This window comes from Chelmon rostratus, chromosome 7 (assembly GCF_017976325.1).
Source record: "Chelmon rostratus isolate fCheRos1 chromosome 7, fCheRos1.pri, whole genome shotgun sequence".
Lineage (NCBI taxonomy): Eukaryota > Metazoa > Chordata > Actinopteri > Chaetodontiformes > Chaetodontidae > Chelmon > Chelmon rostratus.
This window is the reverse complement of record NC_055664.1, coordinates 22,393,964-22,412,810: the sequence shown is the minus strand read 5'-3', so window position 1 is coordinate 22,412,810 and position 18,847 is coordinate 22,393,964. Positions and strand designations below refer to the sequence as shown.

At 42.3% G+C, this 18,847-nt stretch overlaps 1 protein-coding gene across 1 annotated transcript in view; it reads right to left on the bottom strand.

The window, feature by feature from the left end:
* Positions 1 to 18,795, bottom strand: part of b3glcta (beta 3-glucosyltransferase a) — a 58,172-nt gene extending 39,377 nt beyond the window's left edge. The window contains exons 1-2 of the mRNA XM_041941473.1: positions 18,674 to 18,795; positions 8,206 to 8,249 (exon numbers count right to left, since the gene is read on the bottom strand). Coding sequence (XP_041797407.1) covers positions 8,206 to 8,249; positions 18,674 to 18,737 — 108 coding nt within the window. The 5' untranslated portion in view covers positions 18,738 to 18,795. The remainder of the gene's footprint in view (positions 1 to 8,205; positions 8,250 to 18,673) is intronic.
* Positions 18,796 to 18,847: the final 52 nt, after the last annotated feature.

Genomic DNA, 18,847 nt, shown 5'->3' with positions numbered 1-18,847 from the left:
CTTCTGGGATCATATTACATCCTCTCACCTGTACCTGTAGCAACGCGCCCCCACCCATGCTCACCCTCTGTGCCTCTTTATGCAATTCTATTTTTGAGTCTGAACACCTGCTTAAGATACCTTATTTTATGATTTCCGACATTTTTCAAAATTACATACATGGAAGACTTCTTGAAATATCATGAAATCACCTACATTTAGCATCGATTTGTCAGTGGAAGTAAAACCCAAAACAACAGCACTAAAGAACAAAATGCGTTCAGGATTTCGAATATATTTATAAAATAAAACGTGTCGGACTTTGTAAGGAAAAAAGACATCAAATCCTGGTGTTGTCCTTTACACTACTATAAAAATATAGATAAATATAGGAGCTATAGCTGCTTTCTGCAGTGCTGACGGTTTATCAGAAGCCTTTTTTTATGAAAAGGCACAACTCAAGGTGAACATACCTCACATTTATATGTTCAAAAGGTTACTTATTGTACCTTTAACAAAACCCTGCTCCTTGGTTGCACTTTCCTGCAGTGGCACAAACCTTTCTCGGGCAAATGATGGAATATTCTGCGGCAGAGTGAGCTCAGATCGGGTCTCACATTATTTTCGCAATTACCCGGAGATGAATTATTCTCAGCTCACAGGATTCGCCTCTTTTTGGCCCTCAATGCTTCTGCACGCAGGTAACGCTCTTTTTAATCCCATCCGACAGCAGGCTGTCAGCCGTTTGCAGCGGGAATCAGGCACCCATAGGTGTTAAAAAGATATTGCTATGAGCCTGCGCTGTCCATCTGAGGGAGTGAGTTTCACCGTCCCTTGAGCGGGTTTGATCTGCGGAACCGCAGCGCTGATGCAGACAGACAGAAAGATTTTTTTGCCTCGTGTAGTTTAACCGCACAACAGCAGCCGAGGTGTGCAAGCGCAAACTCCTCGAGAATGATGCTCAACCCACTTAATGTGATTGTTATGTAATCAAGGACACCCGCAAAGACAACCCTTTGATCCCCGCCTTTGATTTGGGAGCTCTTCACATACGTACACGGCAGCGCCCCTGCCCCCCTGCTGCATCTCTCAATCCCCGAGGGCCCAGACGCTCCACTGATGTGAGTGACCCGTCAGGTCACATTAGCTCTCTGTTCACTGATGGCAGGAACGATTCAAGGCTGCAGGGTTTTCTGAATTTTGACATGTGGGTTGAAAAATGTGTGATGTTTACAGAAGCTGGCTTTCTAGAAGGACACTGAGCACCTGACATACCTGAGAAGTTGACATCTATTATTCTTGTGTTCACTCTATATTTACATTAACCACAGAATAAAGCAGTTTCCTGGCGAGGTGCAAATTGTCAGCTTCATTTTGAAGGCGCTTTCAGGTCTGTTGAGCGGTTTAACACTTAAAGCGTTTTTGTATCCCTCCTTCATGTCAGGGTGCCAAAAGAATTGACAGATTAAAATTTCATTTTTTCACACAAATGCTCTTAATGTGCAATGACTTAATGACTTGAAGCGCCTGACGCTTCTCTTTTCAGGTTTTTATTCATAGCTCTGTTGATAACAGGGCACACAGTCTCGAAACTGACAAGTTAAACTGTTAACTTGCTCTAAATGATACTACAGTAACAGGATGTGTTACTTTTAGAGGGAGCTGCCAACCTGGCAACCAAGCATTATCTTTCGGCCTTTGACTGAGTTTGAAGCTGCATGTCCCAGGCAAAACTTCAGCACTGTCACCAGCTGATGATTCATGTAGAAGACACGTAATACAACAGCACTGTCCCTCGCAGGCTAGTTAGTCCTACTGTTATAATTATAAGGAAATATTGGGCATGTTGGAAATAAAACAATTAGAAAGAATAATAAAAGGCTTTTTTTAAAGAGGAGTCTTGGGAGGAGATTTATATGATGTCACTGATCCTGCAAGCCTCACATTCACAGGCAGGGAGTTCCAGAGCTGAAGGGGCTCTGACTACAAACGACTGGTCACCTTGAGTCATCCGGGATGTGGGAACGGCCCGGCAGAAGCCTGCCCGAGGATCTGAGCCTGTGCTCTGGCTCATAGGAGAGCAGCAATTCAGCGACGCAGCTGGGAGGTGAACCATGAGGTGCTTTAAATGTGATCAGTGAGATCTTAAAATCAATTCGAAAGCTTACTGGTAAGCAGCAAAGGTGAACCATGAGGTGCTTTAAATGTGATCAGTGAGATCTTAAAATCAATTCGAAAGCTTACTGGTAAGCAGCAAAGAGGAGCTGAAACGGGGCCGATGCATCGTCTAGTATTTGTTAAACGGCGAGCAGCACTTTTGTACCAGCGATACAGAAATCTCCCTCTAGCCTCAAACACTTTTTCATGCAGCCAGTTGTGTAGACTTTGGAACTAAAGTGTCATGAAGAGAGGAGCCACACGCTGGAATAAAGTCACTCTTGTAAAGTTTGTGTATGACAAAATGAAAGCTAAAGGGTTCTCTTATAGCGTTGGACGGTATCCATAGCAACGAGCATCATCCTGTACCCAGTAAAGTATCAGTGAACGCTGAACTGAGATGCCATCCAAACTTTCTCACATTATTGAGTTAAACAACTTCAGATGACAACATTTTCATCTTAGCTGCCCTTCTCTCTCTCCCTAACAGAGACACAAATGAACACATTAAATGGATTTGATTAAGAACAAGTGGCTGAGCTTCATTAATAATCCAGAACAAAAGTGAGAGAGAGCAGCTAATGTCACTGCATTTAAATTTCACATTTGCAAGGTAATATAATTAGCAGGATAAATTACAATATGCTGAATGTTTAACTCCTGCAGGCCTGGTCTGATCTCCAGCTCCACTTTTCTGTCATGTCAGAGTTGTTTCTGAACTGGAGACGGTAGAGGAGTCTGTCCAGGATGTAGGCGATGCTAAAAGCTAATTTTCTCTCAGTTCTGGACAATCTTGTAAAGGCACACATGCTGTATTCCTTCCTCCTCTAACAAGTTTTACCCCCCCTTTCCTGCATTGCAAAAAAACTAAAAATCTAAGTAAGATAAACTGTCTTAAATCAGCCAATACAAGATCTGAGATATATCATCTTATCAGGCAGTTTTTACGCTAAAGCATTTCACTTGCTTCAAGCTTTTTTGTGCTTAATCATTTTAATATTTGAACTTTTTGCTGAGATTTAATTAGTGGTTCTGTGTGAACTTGACGCTTGAAAGTAGATTTTCCAGAATTGTAGAGCTGTTTGATCGACACTAAAAAACACAAAACTGCTTTGTTGAAGTCAGAGTTTCTTTGAATCCAGACTAATGTACTTGCTTTTAGTCCGGCTGCACTGTGGGGTAAGTGAAATTTGCCTGTTATAATTTTTTCTTTATAATTTTAAGCAATATTTCCTCCAATTGATTGCTTTTTTCCTTACCTTTGAGAGCTTTTGGGAGTTTTTGCAGTGTGTTTTTCAGCCCTGCGACTAAACGTTGTGTTTGCCTGGATGATTTAATGAGGGAAATACATGTTGTAAAGAGTTTGCATTAAACCTTTTACACAAAAACAGTATTTTAATTCCTCCTATTGTTGATGTAGTTTGCACAAATCTCTGTGTGAGTTACAGGGTTAATGTTTCCATTTTTCATCCATAATTTTACAACAGTGAAACAGTTCAACAGGGGCAGTCTCAGTTAGTTAGAGGAGCGCACACAGAGGGATTCAGCTTTGTTTTTCTAAGCACAGGAAAAACTGTTGCCAACAGAAGCGACCAGACCGCACAAAATTGTTGACAGTGGTCCAAATCTGGTTGCCGCGGGCAACGAGGCAACCGCTACTGTCAGGCCCTGCTGTGTAAGATATTTAGGGTCGCAGTATGATCCCTGGCCTCTACATGAGATGGAAATTTTAGCCACAACACTTTGGGGAAAAAAAGAGTTTGCTCACACAAGAAAACATGCTGGACTCGTATCGTGGATTCAAAAGGAAAACCGAATGCTGTGAAGCACTATGTGCGATTTAAATCTGTATCTAAATGATCACCCGAACTCAAAAGAAATAAATTAGCAAACACTCAGTAAATTAGTGGGAACAGTTTTATCAATATAATGAGCTTATGGAAGAAGTTGCTTCAAAAAAACCTTTTTCAATTAAGAGCAGTTAGTGTCTGACAAATGGAAAAGGAAATCATCTGAGGGGGTGATCTCCTATGAGATGAGACGAAAAATAGTAAAGTAAAGTATAGTAAAGCACTGAGATGCTATCAGCTGCTCTCTGTGGTTTCAGAAAAAGATGTGTACCACCTGGACAACTGTTGATATTCACGTTTTTTGTCCAGTTTCGGTGGGATCTTTAGGTGCACACTGGCAGCATTCAGGCAGGGCTGTAATCTCAGCAAAAGAATCTGTCTTTCCTGCCGAGATAAGGTCACTGCAGAGGAGCCGAAGCAATGATTCAGACATCTGTCTCACACATTTCCTCTTGAGTTTGATTTTCTTACAAACGGCTCAGCCCGAGCTGGGGAGGAAAAGGGAGGCTCTCTTGCATGTAGTGGCATCCACTTAGAGAGCACAGATGACAGTTTAAACAACATGACAACAACACTGAAGATGTTGTTGTCCAATCAGACATGATGACTTCAAGCGACTGTGTTGTTAAGGAAGGCAGGAGCTCTTTTCCTTGAAGACTATTTATTATGTCAACAACTGAATGGCACTTAAGCTTGAGTGCAGCCTACACAGAGACGGAGATCTACACACTTAAATGGAGCAGAACTGAGCAAAGTTGACGGTGGTGGCAAATGAGAAGTGTTTATGTCTCCTGTCTGCAAATTTACAAGGACGCTATTCACTATTTGGAATACTTTGGAATTAAAATGTGTTGTTCCGGTCTGTGGCGCACACCTTGTGTTATCCTGCGCAGCCTGAGGATGAACCTGAGAAAATGTTTGTGTTATGTAACTTTGCGAAGCTACTATTTAGTCTAGAAAAGCCATGAAAGAAGCTAATGACTCACAAAGATCAGCACTTTCAATTACTGCTGCTGTACTGGCTGTGTTCTTGTGTGCGTCGCGTGACTGGCTGTTGCCTGTTGCCACATCTAGGAACATCACCTTAAGGTGAAGCCGCCCCTCTCAGAATAAAGCCTGGGCCCTGCAATGTCTTTTAAGAAGTGTCCTCAGACGCGAACGGCGGCGAAGCGACAGGGAATGTCAGGTCTCCTGTTGACAAGTTATTCAGCGGCTTTGCACGACCCTGGCTGGAAGTTTGTAAATAATTTCTCACGCTGTGTTGTGCTCACGCATCCTCTCGCTGTTCTCCGTCCTCTTGATGCATGAGATCAAGGCACCTCTGCTTACATTAGCAAACTTGCAGCAGACTCGTTGTTTAGGCTGTTTATGAAGCCCTGGAGCTGCGGATAATCACGGTACCTGCGCTTGCCATCGCCAACTTCTCTGAGTCATTCTAAGTTCGAGCTGGTGCCAGTCATCAGAGGCTTCGGGCCGTCTTCAAAGGAGGAGGGAGACGCTAAAACTTCTTCCATATGCAAGACACGGACTGTGTTCAAAGACAGCCACTGAAAATGACACTTTAATGTTTACTGGTGCAGCCATGTTTCCTGCTTTACATATCATAAGCCTTTTGTATCAATGCTATATGCAACAACATTGATCAAAGAGTATGCATCTTTTCAAATCCGGCCTGAGAAAAACAGATTTGATCATTTCCTCCAATGTAAGGGAGCAAACAATCAGCCGCGGGTTGCAGAATTACATAGAAAATGCATTGAGCACTTTTATTAACATGCTACTGGAAGATTAATACGACTTGGCTGTTGCTACTCTGCGTTGTGAGAGCAGTGTTGCTCACATCTCATGCGACAGGAGCCCCTGCAGATTTATCCAGACTTTACTCTTGATGGGATGAGCCCAGCTGTTTGAAGTCAGATGGGGAACCCCTCTCTTATTAGGTGCCAGATCTTCTCTGCTGACCACTGGCACAGAAATCATGTGGAAAAAAGCTCTGATCAAACACTGGCTCAAAGGCCTAGATGGGTGGTTTGACTCCATTAAATGCAAAACATACTGTGCAGAATTCAGTCTACACCGCTGTCAACCATTTCCCAAAGCATACGATAATGTCAGATTCATTCATGCATTTTCTCATCTTTTCTCACCTAAACGATCAAATGCTTTCCTCCCAGAGACCTGCAACTGTTTAACCTCACTGTGGTTTTTCATTAAAACTGCTGCCAAGTCAGTCATTTTAGCTTGCAACAGTCACAATGAAGCTCTGCAGGAGTCACATTTCATATTAAAACCAACATCTGACTGAAATATAGGAAATTCCGATTAACTAACTAACTCTATCTACACATCTGGAAAAATGGGTTGTAAATGAGCTAAATAACCAAAACACCAGTGCGATCTTCAACATTAGCTTAAAACATGTGTGGCAAACCCTCCATTTATAACTACCTTTATATGCTTCTCAACAACTTTGTATAGTTTAGAGAAATATCAATCATGTTTGGTGTGTTTAACATCTGAGTTATAGCTGCACTCTCAAATCCAAACCAACAAGAACTCTGTTGAGGAAAAGATCTTTTTTTAAACATGGGCTGGAGAGACAGGAAGCAAAGTTAGATTGAATATATTGGATTTGGATTGTCCAAACAACAAAGGTAATTTATTTTTTCACTGGAAGCTTAAAAATGTGTTGCATTGTAATTGATCTTATTGCTGCAAAATGGCTTTGAGCAAAAAGGTCCCACATACAGAACACTGTAACCTTGTTAATAATCCTCTGAAGAGCAATGATTAATTGCTTTATTCAACAACTGGTTTATTCTGAAATAGTAAATAAAGTGTGTTTACTTTAGAGTCCACTAATTTGCAAATGTTGTGTTCAGGAATGACTGCCAGGCCTCCCGCCATGGCCCTGATGTGACTTTCTAGAATGAAACTGGAGATGACCTAAAAATGTGTATTCCTATCTAATTTGTTAATGTTGTTCTTTAGCTCAGGAGATCTAAAAAGGGGGCAAGCACCTGGTTTCCACTTTGCAGCTGAGCTTGGTGAGAAAAAGAAACATTTCTCACTATAACAAATGTCTGATAGAAGGTGTAAAGCCCATTTTGGACTCACTCTCTGTCTGACAAACACCTGTCAAAAGTTGACATTAAAAAATTCAAATGCAGTGAGAAACACAGTGCTGGCCCCCCCCACGAGCTCTCAGAAGTGCTAGCACCAACACGTCAGGGTCAAGAAGAAAAAAAAACATGTTTTTCTGATGTTTTTACTGTACACTTGTGTCTAAGAATAGATGTGTTGTAACAGCTCAGACAAAGAGGAACTCCATTAAGCAGTTTCTCAGCTTTTACAGTCGTTTTTCTCCAGCACATCAGACGTGTCTTTTATTCCTGATTGTGTTTCCAGTGTTGCAAAAACACTGCTCCTGTCATTCCCTTAAAGAGCTTCTTCTCCTGAGCGGATGTCGTTTAAATCTTCAGCTTTATCACTCTGACAGGCAGCTGTCCCTAATCGCTCTTTTATGGACAAAAAGCATCCTTTCTTAAAGGGACGCTGGTAATGTGACACAGAAATTTCCGGGAAGAAAACTGACTTAAGCAAATTTGCTCAAATTAGATGCCAATACCTTTGTGTGCTTCAGAGAATCAATTGTTTCATTATTACTTTTTTTTTTGGTTTTCTTTTAGATTACACTGGAGGTTGAGCAGATGACAATTCCTGCCTCACATCATTTACAGCAATGTAAGAAATATGAAAAGAGACAAAGTGAAAGGGTGAAACTTCGTCTGCAGGGAATGGAGCAGTTGACATCAGTAAAAGGCAAGACAGTAATTTCCTGTTTCTGTGATGCTAAGCACCTCTGCCAGGAGGCTTACTGTCAACATCTTCTCACACCAAGAACAAGCAGAGCAACTGAACATGTTAATTATTTATCGAGCCGCAACTGCAGACTTAGAAATTGCAACGGCAAGAAAATCATCTTGCACTTGAGGAAAGACAGAGCTAACAGATTTATTTGGAAGAGCAAATTAAACTTCCGATCTGGAGGCCAATAATCAATCCATTTAAAAAAAAAAAAAGGAAAAGATGGTCATTAGTTTCAGCTGGTCAGGTAATTAAGGTTTTAATGGAGGCGAGGAGAGCAGGAAATGAACGATGAACACTAATTCTCAAGAGCAAATGTGCAAGAATCACATGTGTCAACTGTTTTTCTTACCTGTGAGCCTTTTCCTGAGCTGCCAGCAGAAAAGTTGATATGAACTGTAAGAACAGAAAGAGGAAAATGATATTTTAGATCATAAAACAAACAGCAATCACTGCTTTTAAGATGAAGCACACACTGTCTTTTTTTTCTTCAGGCTGGGTGTCTTGTCTACACAGGCAGGGCCAAATGAAAAAATCTGCTTCAAGTTATTATGCTTGAAAATAGAAATATTTAATTGAATGCTCAAAAGATTACTCACAGCCTAATTCATTCGAGTCGACGCTAGATCTGTAAGAGCACCATTCATCTATGCAAGTATGTAATAAGAGCCAGGAGAGCTTCTATCCAATTACATTGCCATCGATTCTCAGACAAGAAAATCTTCGCAGGATTTCAAATCGATACATCAAAAACAGCGGTGTCACTGAGAATGAATTTATAAAGCAGTTTATATTAAATCAGGCTGCCTGCACTCTCACATCAGTCAGCTTCAAATCTGACTTTAATTAGGTGATAGAACCGAGAAAGAGTTAAATTTCCTCTGCTGACTCGCTGCAGAAGCCATTAAAGGGCAACTGCGAGTGTTGATTAAAACCTTAAAGCAGCAGATATGTTTTCTAGGAACAAGCCAACTCACATTACAGCTATAATCTAATATCCAACGCACACACACATACACACAAAAAAAAATCCAATATAAAAAGGTGCATATTTCATAAGATAGATATGATCTCTGTGACTGCTTTTATGACCCAATCTGCAGTAATTTGGTCAGATACTAATTCTAACCATGCAAAGGGAATCCTTTTCTTAAATTATTCAGAGCTGAGTTCACTTCAAAACATTTCAGTGCCTGAAGCCTGCGGTAAAGCCACAGCCACAAACAATGGAATGAACCTAATTATTTTAGTCATGAAAGCACCAAAAAAACCAAACAATTGACGCGAGCAAGTTGCCGAGCCAACGAAATATTATTTTTCCTTTTAAAAACACATAAGACGTCTTCAGAGGAGCAGAAAACACCCACATTAAGGTGGTGATTACACCTAATGTCGTTTCCGATTTTCACACAAAGATTCAGCCGATTTTCAAAGGGAGATCTGATTTTCACACACAATTTATACGTTTCCTCACATCAAAAGTTGCTTTTGTTTGCTGCTGCAGGAGGACTCTGTTCAGTGCAGTCTGCAGTGAGAGCATTTTTGTGACAAGGACAGCTCGGAATATGTTTCCAATGAGAAAAAGTAATGAGGCAAAATAGAGAGAAAGCAGAAAAGAGCTGGTGTTTATCCTGCAGATGACATGATGAAAAATAAACAGAGAAAGCAAAACTTTTCTGCAGCAAGCACAGTCTCATTCATCGGATTTCAGCAGATTTTTGCATTTTTTTCAATAAGTCTTCACCTGTTTGCAGAAAATCAACTAATCTTCACTTAAAAACATGAGTTGAAATGATGAGCTGGATGAAGGTACTGTTTACACTCATTAAATTAAATTTCTGAAAAAAAAGAAGAAAAAAACATAATCAGCACATCAGACTTCCCAGCATGCATTGTCTGGGAGTCAAAACTCTCTGGAGACCTCTGTGTCTTTACGTTAAATCAAGGTAGTCTCTTCTTGTTATAATGAAAACAATATGAACCAAGATGAAGGTTAGTATTGAATTCTTTTCAATTCTGCTCCTGTGCACTCGAAACACACCGAGGTCACTGGGAGCAGTTTATAATAACTCAATAACAATAACTCCGGTTCAGACTGGTTCCCACAACAGCAGCCACAGCTGTAAGTTCTTTGGATCTGTCTTTGCAATAAATAGCTTTTGAACTTCTTTTCTCAAGCTCAGTGAATTTTACATTTTCATTTTCTTACGTTACAAACATGAACAAACTATTTAACTTTAAGTTCAGGCACCGCACATTTTTAAGGCAGCAAGAACGGTTAAGTTGAACCAGTGGAAGTTTTTTTACAGTGATAATAAATACATTGTTAATTATCATTGATTACTGAGTGAACTGTCAAACTCAACTTTTAAGCCAACATTACCCCCGGTGATCCCATCAAAGGAACCAAGCTTCAGTGCGGATCTACTGATGTCCCATCAAGGACCAGTATTACTTTACCTGAAGAGTTTTAAGAAGTGGTCTGAATGAGCGTCAGAGTCCAGAAGAGTTGGGTCCAGAGAGCCTTATTCTCTTCACAGATTACGAAGCCTGAGTATGCTCTGCAGAACAGACTGATTTTCCTTGTTGAAACATCATCTTTTGTACTTAAAATTGTGGCCGTGGGTACATAGTCGCACCACGGTTATGCCACATCGCTGTAATCAATCATGTACCATCTTTGGTGTCCTGTTACTGTCAGTCCTTCCTCTAATGCACCTGTCATCCTTCCCACAATGTATATACTGGAACTGATGATTCCCACAAATCCTCCAGTGCATTAGCTGCCCTGCACTTACTGGTTCTACTGGTGTCTGGGAATATGCTAGGTTATTTTTAAAAAACAGAAACATGGAAACATAGGACCCAAAAAGGAGATCTATTCATACACATTAGTACACAACCCCAAAATTCGATGCTACACGACCTCCTACATGGATCCCTCTCTCAGGGAAAGTGAGGGTCGAAGCACTGTGAGAATCACTCCTCCGGTGCCCTCAACACCGTGCAGCTCATGCTTACTGAAGGACAAGTTGGAGCGCACAGGGACTGTGAGTGTGGTTGTCTGCAGCACGGGGGCCCTGCAGGGGACAGTCCTGGATCCCTTCCTCTTCACCCTCCACACTGCAGACTCCAGGCACAATTCAGCAAACTGCCACCTGCCACAGTTCTCTGACGACTGCAATCGTCGGCCTGATCACAGATCAGGACGACAGAGAAGAGCCACCGCCAGATCAATGCAGGGAAAAATAAAGAGCTGCTGGTGCAATCACTCTCCTCCTACACCAGTGAACCTCCAGGGAATGGATATTTAGATGGTGGACTCTTAATGTATGTCCACGTGAATAATAAACTGTTCTGAACCAACAAAACAAAAGCAGTAAATAAGAAAGGCCGGAGCAGACTGACTCTGCTGAGGAGATTTGGAGTTCAGGGGGAACTCCTGAGGACCTGTTTTGGCTCTGTGGTGGCACCAGCCATCTCCTATGGAGTGGTCTGCAGGGGGTAGCTGCATCTCAACTGCTGACAAGAAGAGACTTAACAGAGTGGTGAAGACGGCCAGCTCTGTTCTGGGATGTCCCCTCGACCCAGAGGTGGTGTAGGGAGAAAGGAGGATGATGGCTTGTATCCCCCATGGAGAACATGTCCCACCCCATGCAGGACACTCCGACAGCACTGGGCAGCTCCTTCAGTGACAGGCTGCTGACATTTCTTCGTTGTGGGATCAATAAAGGATTATGTTATTTTATCGTATCTAACTAATGACACTTTATCTCCAGATGAAGACCACATAATATCATTGAAAGCTCCAGAAACAGCGAGTAAGTGGACCTTGAGTGTGGACCTTGTTTCTTATTAACTGCCACTCAAAACACTCCAAGAACACAAGTGTCCTCTTTCTCTTACATACAGAAGATTATGGCTCCTACAGAAAAGAAACACCTGTGGTTGCTGACAAAGACGACTACATTGTACAATGTGGGGAATGAAGTATCCATGTTTTTATGTGCAACAAAAAGCAGATAACCCAAATTCAAGCTGAACACACACTATCAAATGTCCATGAATCCTAATTGTTCATAAACATTCAAAGTTGAGAAACATAAAATCCGACCCAGCAAATAATGAGCTGTGTCGAGCGAGTGCGACGACGACGACGCTGTCATCCAGGTTCCCGTCAGGATTAAAAATGCAACATTTGGCATGAAATGAAGTTTCCAGCAGGAGTACATTCAAGTTCACGATATATTCTGCTACAGCTGCTCAAACTTCCCATCTTTTCATGGCTCACCCCGGAGAGAGAGACACACAAGGAGTGAGAGGGAGAGCGAGGGTGGGAGTAACCCCCTACATAATGTCAGGAGTGCTGATGGGAGCGCCTCCATCGCATCGCTGCATAATCAAGTCTGTTGTTTCCAACCATGTTTTCAATTGAGCCGTACCGAAGGGAACTTGTTTGCTTTGATTTTAGAAACTCAGGAAATCTCTCTCCATGCTGAAAGCCCTGAATGGTTTAGCTGAATGCCTTTCAACAAGAATCTAAATTTGCACTGTCATTGTAAACAAAGCACACGTTCGATGCAATTAGCCAGGAAACATTGTGCTCATAATAGAGAGGGTGGGAGTCAGGTTGGTATCTTCGCAGAATGAATCTGACAAAGAAAACATGTACAGTGGATAGTTTACAGAATCACAACTCCTCTTTGTTCCAGGAGAACAGTTCTGCAAGAAGAAGTGGTGGACAGTAACTCAACTGCTGCACCCAATACAATTTTCAGGTACTTGAACGCTACTTGACTTTACTTCCATTTTCTGCCACTTTATACTTCTACTCTACTACATTTTAGAGGGAAATCTTTCAACTCAACAGCTATAATTACTTTTCAGAAAAATATTTTGCATAAAATATACAAGATAAGCTTATAAAATGTGTCTCCTCATCATGTTTCAGATGTCCAAGAACTGCTTTTCCTTGTGTCCTCTCTCATTATTCATCACCCATCAAATTTATCTTGTGACTCTTTTGAAGGGGTCCGAATCCTTGGTTGAGAACCACCAAACTTAATTACCGGACTAAATATATAGTTAAAACTAGCTCCACCTCAACCAACTACCACAGTAAAATGCTACTTACACTTTGCTTCATCAGTTTTACAATCCAATAATGTCAGAATATCAGTCACATCAGTTACTGCATTTTAGTGTCCTACTTTACTTGACCTCACTTTTACTGAAGTAGGATTTAAAATGCAGGACTTTTACTTGAAAGAGTATTTTTACATTGTTGTACTTTTTCCTTCTACATACATACTCTTCTATAACATGAAAATCTCAAAGGATTCTTATAATTAAGATATGATTTTGACGTTTGACGGTTGGTGTCTGACTTAACTTTCCACTTCATCCAAGATTTAATGGCTACAGAGGGAGCGGAAATAAATGTAGACAGCGCATTAAAGTACTTTGAAGTAACTAAATCACATTAACAAAGCCAGCCACGCAGGTGTATTATATTAACTTGAACGCTAATTAACAGTCAGTGTCAGCTTTAGAAGAGCTCTGATAATCACTGCTTCCATGTGTGAGCGCTCAAAGCAAAACGAGACAACTAAAGGGTTCAAAAGAGGCTAAATAGTGAAGAGGCCGAACTGCAGCTGCACTGGTCCCGAAAAGCAAAGTAATTCAATCTGCAAAAGACAATAAAACCTAAAATCACTTTAGCGTCACAATTCTGATATTTATGGTGAGGCTGTCCGCCATGCACAAACATCCTCACGCTGAGGACCATTAAACCTGGACTCACCTCTCACCAAACCCTCCTGAAACCGTGGACAGCAGCTCCCAGCACCACAGTTCAAACAAGAACACTTTCCACGTGGAACAAAGTGGCGTGGAGTGGCTGGTGAGGTCAGCCAAACATTCACCAAGACAAAGAGACCCAGACTTCTCCTCTACATTTGACAAATCCAGTCTAAGGTAAAAGACAACATAAATTCTACTGGACGTGACAAAGTGGACTGAAATGGGATTCTCGTGTCCATGTGCTTCTGCCACTGAGGTGTGTTAAAAATTAATTAAAGTTAATTTTGCTTTATTCATGCAAATTTGATGAGCATTTTTGCAGTCCACACTCAAAACAGCATAGGCACTCACTGAACAAAGGTTAACTCGAGCTGTTAACTGACTGCGTGTGTGCAGAAGGCGCCTGCCGCCCGGTGTGCCCAGTAATTACATCCATATTGGTGGATTATAGATGGTTTATGTCCAATGGCAAAATTCAGTGGCAATGCAGAAGGCAGCTTGCCCTTTATGTAGCCGGTCGGGAAGTCTAGTGTGGAGGTCGTGGTGGTGTCAGGACGTGCAGCAAGTATGACCTTCCTGCAGGAGACGGGTGTCCACTACACAGCACAAGTGTTCAATTCACACTTTCTTATTTTGAAACACATCCTTTGTCTTTCCCTAACCTCAGAACTACCTAGTTATTGTTGTCAGTGAACCTACACTCTGTGGTTTTGCAGAATCGTTCTATGTGGACGCTCCTGTCTGGCGGGTTAGGGTTTGTACTTGTGAGAGTGTGACAGCTCAGACTGGGAACAAACTCTGAATTCATCAAGAACCAACCCTCTCCGTTATGGCCCCTCTCAGTTTTACTCTCGTCTCTGTGCATCCGAGGCGTGGAGTCGTACAGCTCAATGAGAAACATTTCCAGCTCGTGCAGACCTGTCTTGACCTCAATTTGTGTTGCCTAATCCACGTCTGTTTGCCTCTTTCCACTGCGTGTAATCACTCTCCCTTTGAATTCTGCTTCGTGTCCAGTCTGAAAAACATCTAAAAATGATGAGTTGATATATCAAAGTTTCAAACTGCGATTTCTGGATTCCTCTCCCTGATCCCTGAAAATCAAAAATGACTCGAGGCGGGTTTACATTATTTTTCATTGTTGGCAAAAATTCTGTAAAGTTCATTACAAAATGCCAGTGTTTCAATGCAAAATGAGAAAAATGTGACACTTTGTGGGGACAGAGGCAGCAAACACTATTAAAATGAAAGTAGCTCATCAAAGAACTGGCACAGATGGCACACAGTTTGCGCTGCAGATATCGTTGTAATAATGCATCTGATTTGTATTTTATGAAAACTGCTCTGCAGACTGTTAGGCATGCAGGAAGCACAGGCTTCATCTGGCATTGTGTCATATTAAATTTAAACTTTTTATTCCCATTCAAGCACAGCCAGCAGCCATCTAGAATGCATACTGGCAACTCCTAACCCAGTTAGAGCTTCTAGCTGGAGCTCGCTCTTAATGCTATCTTCTTATTTAAATACAGATGACATCCTGTTGTCCTGTTTAGGATGCTTAACATGCAACATCCTCAGATGCTTTGAATGGTCTCTAGTATAGCGTGATGGTATATGGCCATAATTAAGGAAACAGTTAATGAACGTGGTGCATGGCACCTGAAATACTGTAATTCAAAAAAGCAATTCGGATTGCAAACACCAACATTTGCAATTTTTGTCACGTTTGCATTTTTTTACCGCGATGTTTGCATGTTTATGGAATTTTATAATCACAACATCAATACCCATCATGAACATATTAAGGGAAATAAACCGAGAAAATGTTCATGGACAAAATGACGAGACATGAATGTCTGTTTTTGGCCGATCTGAGAATTAAATACCTGACAAATCAAAGTACTTGATCACATTAATGCAAAACATTGTGTAAGAATCCATTGATGATACAGAGCTTGTAGCGGAGCTGAAATGCTAAACTGATTAATTGATCATTCACTTCATTCACATTCAGCTTTAATATGAAGATTTGCTGCTTTTCTTTGTCTTATATGAAAACCGACTGAATCTCTTTGGGGTTTGTATTGTTGGTTGCACAAACTATCTGAAGATGTCACCTTGGTTTCTGGGAACATTTCTGAGATTTCAGAGGCTGTGATACAGAGATACAGCAAAATCTAGGACAGCAGACAATTTATATCCTCTATTAATATTGCCTTCTCTTTAAGTAAATGAAGTTAGATTAAAGTTTCTAATTAGGATTCATTCTGATATTATAACTAAGACCTCCATCCATCCATTCGTCCTTTAGCCAGAAGCTGCTCTTTCAGGACCGGGTTGCAAATGCACAGCAGCTCATTTCTCTTCCTGTGCGATCCTCAAGCACTCCCAGACCAGTCAGAGATATACAGTAATCTCTCCAGCACATCCTTGCTCTCTGAGAGTTTGGCCTCTTCGGATGGCATCTTTACCAGGTACCTGATCCACTTCATCTTGCTCCTTCCAGCGTGCAGGGGCCTCAGCAGCAGCTGGACCCTGACGCGATCTTGAATCACAGACCTCCTCACCCTCTCACCCACAGTGAGGCCGTGCATTCTGCCGAGAAAACTCAACGTGGCGGCTCACGTCGGCAGTCTCGTTCCCTCAGTCGCCACCACAGCTGACGGTCAGAACAAAGGCAGCTGTTTGAGAGCTTTTCTCTGTGGCTGAGCTCTCCCATTACCATCACCACCCACATCAATCTCACAATCAATTCCACTGTCACTTCTGAGTAAGATCCCAAGACACCTGAACTGAGGCGTCTCTGAGAGTGGGCAGAAAGCAAAAGGCAACTTTCTTTTCTTTTTTTCTTTTGGATAAAATGGTGAGCTGTAACTTTCCACATGTTGAACCTTAAATTAAGCCACAAAGCAGCAACAACCTCTGAGTATGAAGATCGTCTCCAGCCACAGTAGATTTTTAGCATTTCAACACTCTGCCCCAAACACCTTACGTCATTGTAGTATCCCTCTACCCACAATCACATGCAGACTTTGTGGACCACAATTTGAAATGCGACCCACGGAGACTCGTTGAGGGAGCTGTAGCTTCAAACTTGGAGGTGCTGCTGCTCATCCTGACTGCATCCCACCCAGCCGCAAACCGCTCCAGTGCACATCGGAAGCGACGGTCTGTTGAAGCCTCATGGATGACATCATTGAAAAACAGCAGAGGTGGCACCCTAATGTCACCAAACTGGACGCTCTCCAGACCTTGGCTGCGCCTTGATGTTAGCTCCATGAATATTACATACGGGGGGAGCAGACAAGCTGCCTTGTCAGAGTCTCATGCCCAACTAAACATGCTTGACTTGGTGCCAAATACACGCTACCCTGTGCACATCCTGGTGGATTGCAGCAGTGACCCCGGCTCCCCGTACTGCGCCGACTGCACTGTATTTCTGACGTATCCACAAGCTTGAATAGTAGTTTGGAAGTATATGTATATTAAGATAAACAAACCATTTTACCCTCATCCAGTTATTCAACACAGACTAAACTGAGGCAAGCCTCAATTTTTGACGCGAAACCATGAATTGAGAGCGAAAGGTGATCCTAACTAATATGCGGCAACTTCTCTTGCAGCGCCAGGAAACTTAGAAATGACTGTCTGTGAAATCTGTCTGTCTGTAAAAGAGGCCATTTCACGTGGCATAAGCTTAGCCAGGTGTAACGTAAGCAGACGCGAAATGTAAAGAGTGAGTGCAAGTTCAAAAATGATTATCCCAATTAATTATAAATCAGTGTGACCACTGGCAATTTCTTGCAGCATTAAGATTCATAGATCCTGTGTCAGCTTGTAATCTGTTTGCGGCCTGAAAACAGACACAGCCCTGGCAGATGTTGCCCCATCTTGCAGGACTAAAATATTTGCAGATCCTTGTGTGTATTCTGGCCTCTTGTTTTATTGCATTGTGACAATTTTCAGTCCCAGCAAGGCAGACAGTCTCCCGCACTCAGCATTTATCTCAGTCTTTTCAGGAGGACATCCACATGGCACACTGGGCCGATGCAATATTGGTCGCTCACTGCAAATTCTCTCTCCACAGCTGCAGCCACACATTGTGTGCTGCACCCCACCCAATGGACGTGACACACCGCTGAATGTATTCTGGATTCGTGCTGGAACATACGCATGGAATGTAGAGATCCTCATTCTTAATGGTGATACAGATAGTGCTCCATGTGAGTGTTAAAGGGGTTAAAACGTGCTTTTATTCCTGTGAAATCAAACTCACCTTAAATATTTGACATTAAGCCTTTAAGCACTTGTCCAATTAAGCAATTAACTCGATAAGAGAAGGTAAAAATGCCATTATTTCTGCAGCAAGCTGAGTTTTTTAAAATAATAGTACAATGACACTCTTTGAATTGCAAGACTCCCTTCCTGTGGCAACAAAAAGAGGAATAAATCCGATGTAACTCCTCTCTCATCCTCTACTTTTGTTGCTAGATTCTCTGTGCACATCCACAGTGACAGAGGAAAACCTGACTTGGGCAAAGCTTACAGCTGCTATAGCCTGAGGTGCATTCATCCTCGGGCTTGACTCCCACTCGTGCAACGTCGATGTGTCAGGAAGAAGCTACTTAACGCCGCTTGTCGCGAGTGGGAAGAGATTTGAGCAGGAATACTGAGACTCGAACGGAAAGGCGGTTTCGGACCTCTCCTCGTGATTAACTCGCATGCAAACTTGCAATTAACAGTATGCACGAGCCCGCGTGGGCAACGCGCAAATCGCCTTTCAACTCCTCAGGAAGTTGAGGCGAAATCATGGCTCCGCACTTCTCCAACAGTTGTGGAAATGACGCTCTCGGCTCGCTGGGAGCGCCGCGTTCAGCGCCGCGCTGTCGCTTCTCTCCAAACACAAGCGTCAGCTCTGAAAACCAGGACAAACTGTTTACTGTTGAGGCTCATGACGCCCCTCACAGCTGCCCGGTCCGAGCCTCCCGACGCGGAGATCAGAAAGTAAAGTGAGTACTTACAGAGGGAGAGGAAAATCCAACAGCCTGCCACTTTGTGCCCGACGTGAGGGTTGTTCGACAGCATCCTGGGAGAGTCCTGCGAGCAGTGTGGCTGGCGGAGAAAGCTCGCAGTGCATGGGCTTTCTGACAGTGTTCAAAAAAAACACACAACAACTGGGCTTTTCCTCTTTACAG